This window comes from Macadamia integrifolia, chromosome 2 (assembly GCF_013358625.1).
Source record: "Macadamia integrifolia cultivar HAES 741 chromosome 2, SCU_Mint_v3, whole genome shotgun sequence".
NCBI lineage: Eukaryota > Viridiplantae > Streptophyta > Magnoliopsida > Proteales > Proteaceae > Macadamia > Macadamia integrifolia.
Genome location: NC_056558.1, coordinates 1,318,204 through 1,321,864, shown reverse-complemented (window position 1 = coordinate 1,321,864; position 3,661 = coordinate 1,318,204). Strand labels below are relative to the sequence as shown.

Below are 3,661 nucleotides of genomic sequence, written 5' to 3'. Positions count from 1 at the left end.
TCCTTATCTGTAATCTGTAATATGCAGGTACCCAAGAGGCGAGAATATACAATAACAAAAATAAAGGGTAAAATTGTTAAAAATATATTTTTAATGAAAGATAGTGGTAAAACCCACGATCTGGATTCCAGACCAATCCGGATCAATATCGGTGTTCCCGAGAACTAAATCCCCGCTGTGCACCGAAACAAAAATTTCTACAGAAATTATAGGAATTAATATTAAATTTTGACAGAGACGAAGAGACTAAATTTTATTATTCCGAAAAATTACTATTTCTTAATTACATGTAGAGATGGCCAATCGTCTCTTAATTCAGGACCATTAATTCCATCTCCAATTTAAAAACAATTAACTACACCACACTCAAATCAGAACGGATCTTCTGTTTCTGATGCTTCTTTTCAATGCTCTGAAGATCAGAATTGCAGTAATTCCTGGTAGCGGTGAGCTCATAAGGAGATACGTCAAGAGCAACCCATTGCTCCACCGTGAAGAGCAGCTGCGAGCAGGGAATATGTGGACCCGTCGACGTAACCTCCACATAGTTGCAGTACCACCCATGGTTATCCCCTGATCCATCTGATGTTAGGTTCATTCCACACACCGGTGCCCTTAAGCATCTACCCCTGCCGCTAAACATATCGAGGTTTCCCCTCTCGAAGTAGTTGTGCCCTTCTCTCATTAAACCTCCCCAGGTCACCAAATTCGGCATCTCTACGTAATGACCCTCTGCATCGTATAGGGTTAGGCTGATGTTCGAGTCTGTTCCTCCCTTTACTATCGATCCAGTCCTCACGTATACCGTATATACGCAATCGTCCTGTGTGTCCACATTTCAGTTATGTTAATCAAACTGGGACTTGATCTGACAAACAATATTAGAAGATGAGAGAGAGATTATTTACAGATTGAGCTATAATTGCAGAGGAAATTATAACAGCGAACAAGAAGAAGAGGTGATCATTCTTGATCCAAGTTCCCATTTTGATCTTTCCCTGATTTCTTTCTCTATTTCTCTGCTAGATTTGGGTTTGCGATTTGTTTGTTCATTGTATAGCTTTGATGGCCAAACTTTTTTTTTTTTCTTTATAGAGAGGAGAAAAGTAAAAGACACAGGAATACCTTACTTTTCTATCTCTATATTCAGTATTTGGATTTGTTTTCCTCAAGGGTGAGATCTATCCGCAAGTACAACTGCATGGGAAGATCACTAAGGCAGAACAACATGCCTATTCCTAGGGAATATTGGCGTAAATCGCGCTCTGAGACAGAGAACACTTCTCATCAATTATTTATTATAAACAATTTTTTTTTTGAATAATTAATTTTAGAGAAAAGTATAAATAATTTCATCAATGTAGAATGCGGGTCATGAGGCGTTGAAGATTCAGGAAAATATTATATATCTAAGACAAAAGAATCATGTTCGTCTAGTGTTCCCCTTGTTCAGACTCAATTGGGTGTGTGAGAAGACTCACTTGCCCCCACACATGCTAAGTATTTTCAACCCCAACTATGCATGGGGTGAGAATGCTAGACGGATAGAGTTCACTAACCTTTTTATTAAATAGATAAATCAAAAGTTAATCAGTTTAAATGGTTACAATCAAAACAAAAGCCCTTAATTTATTAAATGGTCTCATATCTTAAACCAATAAATTCAAACCACTTATTAAATGGTTTCACGATTTCGATGCAAACGGACTTGTTCAATTTCGATAAATTGTTTCAAGTTGGTTTGACATCCTTGGACCCAACTTGAAGATCAGTTTTTCCCAAACGTTAAATAATATGACATCAAGATCTAAAGCTTCTATGTAGTTCATCTTCTTTAGTTTCTCTCCATCCAAACATGATAGGTAAGTGCACAAAAAACAAGATTTCCCATTGAATCAGAATAAATCTTTCAACCAAACTTTTAAACCAAACACAACTCAACTAAATCTTATCCCAACTAAATGGGGCTAACTCATATACCAATATTATCAAATTTCTAAGTTATTATGTTCATATAAAGTTCTAATGAGAAAGATACATGTAAACTGAAAACTTTACTACTATGGCAAACATAGCCACATGCTTAGCAATATGGATAAATAATATCCTTGATCGGATAATTAAGCCATGTGGGAATTCCCCCAATATTCCAATCCAACGGTAGTTGTAAAGATTTGAAGTTTAGATAATTAGAGATATTGATAATATAAGATCTTTGACCAAGTAAATGATCTAACAATAGCAATAGATTGGGTCGGTGATGGTTGGATTGTGAGTCTGTCTTGGCTGTCATGACTCACAATCGCGAGTTGTTTCCTTCCCTTCCAATCCAACAACAGAGTCTCTCTCTCCTCTTCCATCTCCTCCACTTCTCTCTCTCATCCCAAAAATTATTCGATGCCACCCCTTTCTCCAATGCAACAATTAACAACCACCATTATTCTCCTTCACCTCTACCACCTTCCTTCCTCTTCTTACCTGCAACTCCGCTCCCCACCTCCCCATGGAGGAGCGGGTCCCACCTGCCTCCTACAATAAACCAGACTTGGGTAAACCTCCTACATCTCCTCCTCCTCGTCCTCCTCCTCCTTTTCCTGGTCATGGAATTCATGAAACTGAAGACGCCTTACGTTCAGGCACTTACGTCGTTCAAGTCCCTAAAGACCAAATCTACCGCGTCCCTCCACCAGAGAACGCCGCCTATCTCGAGCGTCAGAGGAAAAATCCTACCCCACAAAAGAAGAGATCTATGTGCTCTTGCATTCTCTTCCCCATCCTCATCCTCTTCATCCTCGCCCTTATCCTCCTCCTCATTGTAGGTATCACCTACTTCATCGTCCAGCCCAAGAAGGTCAACTTCTCCATCCAAAGCCTCCTCACAGGAAACTCCCACAAGAATCCAGAGTTTGATGTCACCTTAAAGGCTGAGAATCCTAATGGGCAAATGGGTGTTAACTGCCTTAAAGGAGGTGATGCTTCTCTCTCTTTCAAGCAAAATAAGATCTCCACCGGCAACCCTCCAGCTTTCTCCACAGAGGCTAAAACTTCCACCAGGGTCAGGCTTGTACTATCTGGGTTGAAGGGTAAGTTACCTTCTCAGTTACAGAAAAGCATGCAAGGAAAGGGGAAGAAGAAAGAAAGTATAGCTTTGTCTCTATTGGTTAACATTCCTGTGAAGATGGAGATTGGTGTTTTGACTTCATGGAGTATGAACATGGCTGTTACATGTGATTTGACTGTGAATACATTGGCGAAAGGCACAAGGGTCTTGTCTCAGAAATGTCAAACAAAGATCCAAGTCTTCTCATAAGTATAGAAGAAGAAGGGGTGGCCGATGATAAGAGTGGTGATGGTGATGGATCATGGCGTGTTGTGTTTGTTGTTGGAGGTGGTGGAGGTAGCAAAAAAAAAATCAAAAAATTTTCTTTCATTAATCTCCTTAATTCTCTTCTTAGTCTCAAACCTTCAAATTTCTGTTCTTTTACTTTATTTACAATTTAACCTTTTCTTCCCTTCTGATTGAGAGGTCCGGCGAATGCAAAAGACATTGTACAAGGGCTTATTGATTTTTTTTCTCTCTCCTTTTTTCCCCATCTTAATATTATTAGTATGTCTTAAATTGGGCATGGGGACGATTGATTCTATTTTTTTTTTTTTTTTT

At 39.1% G+C, this 3,661-nt stretch overlaps 2 protein-coding genes across 2 annotated transcripts; one reads left to right on the top strand and one right to left on the bottom strand.

Annotated features, from left to right (window-relative positions):
- Positions 1 to 245: 245 nt before the first annotated feature.
- Positions 246 to 1,121, bottom strand: LOC122088362 (PLAT domain-containing protein 3-like). The gene is made up of 2 exons (XM_042657610.1): positions 909 to 1,121; positions 246 to 823 (listed from the first exon to the last, which is right to left on the bottom strand). The coding sequence occupies exons 1-2, from the start codon at positions 984 to 986 to the stop codon at positions 356 to 358; spliced, it is 546 nt and encodes a 181-aa protein (XP_042513544.1). The 5' UTR covers positions 987 to 1,121; the 3' UTR covers positions 246 to 355.
- Positions 1,122 to 2,503: 1,382 nt separating this feature from the next.
- On the top strand, positions 2,504 to 3,310 carry LOC122091677 (NDR1/HIN1-like protein 13). The gene has a single exon (XM_042661723.1). The coding sequence runs from the start codon at positions 2,504 to 2,506 to the stop codon at positions 3,308 to 3,310; it is 807 nt and encodes a 268-aa protein (XP_042517657.1).
- Positions 3,311 to 3,661: the final 351 nt, after the last annotated feature.

Coding starts and splice junctions, on each gene's coding strand:
- LOC122088362 (XM_042657610.1), bottom strand. CDS start 986: ATGGGAACTTGGATCAAGAATGATCACCTCTTCTTCTTGTTCGCTGTT. Junction 824..908: donor CTGCAATTATAGCTCAATCT/GTAAATAATCTC, acceptor GTGGACACACAG/GACGATTGCGTATATACGGT.
- LOC122091677 (XM_042661723.1), top strand. CDS start 2,504: ATGGAGGAGCGGGTCCCACCTGCCTCCTACAATAAACCAGACTTGGGT.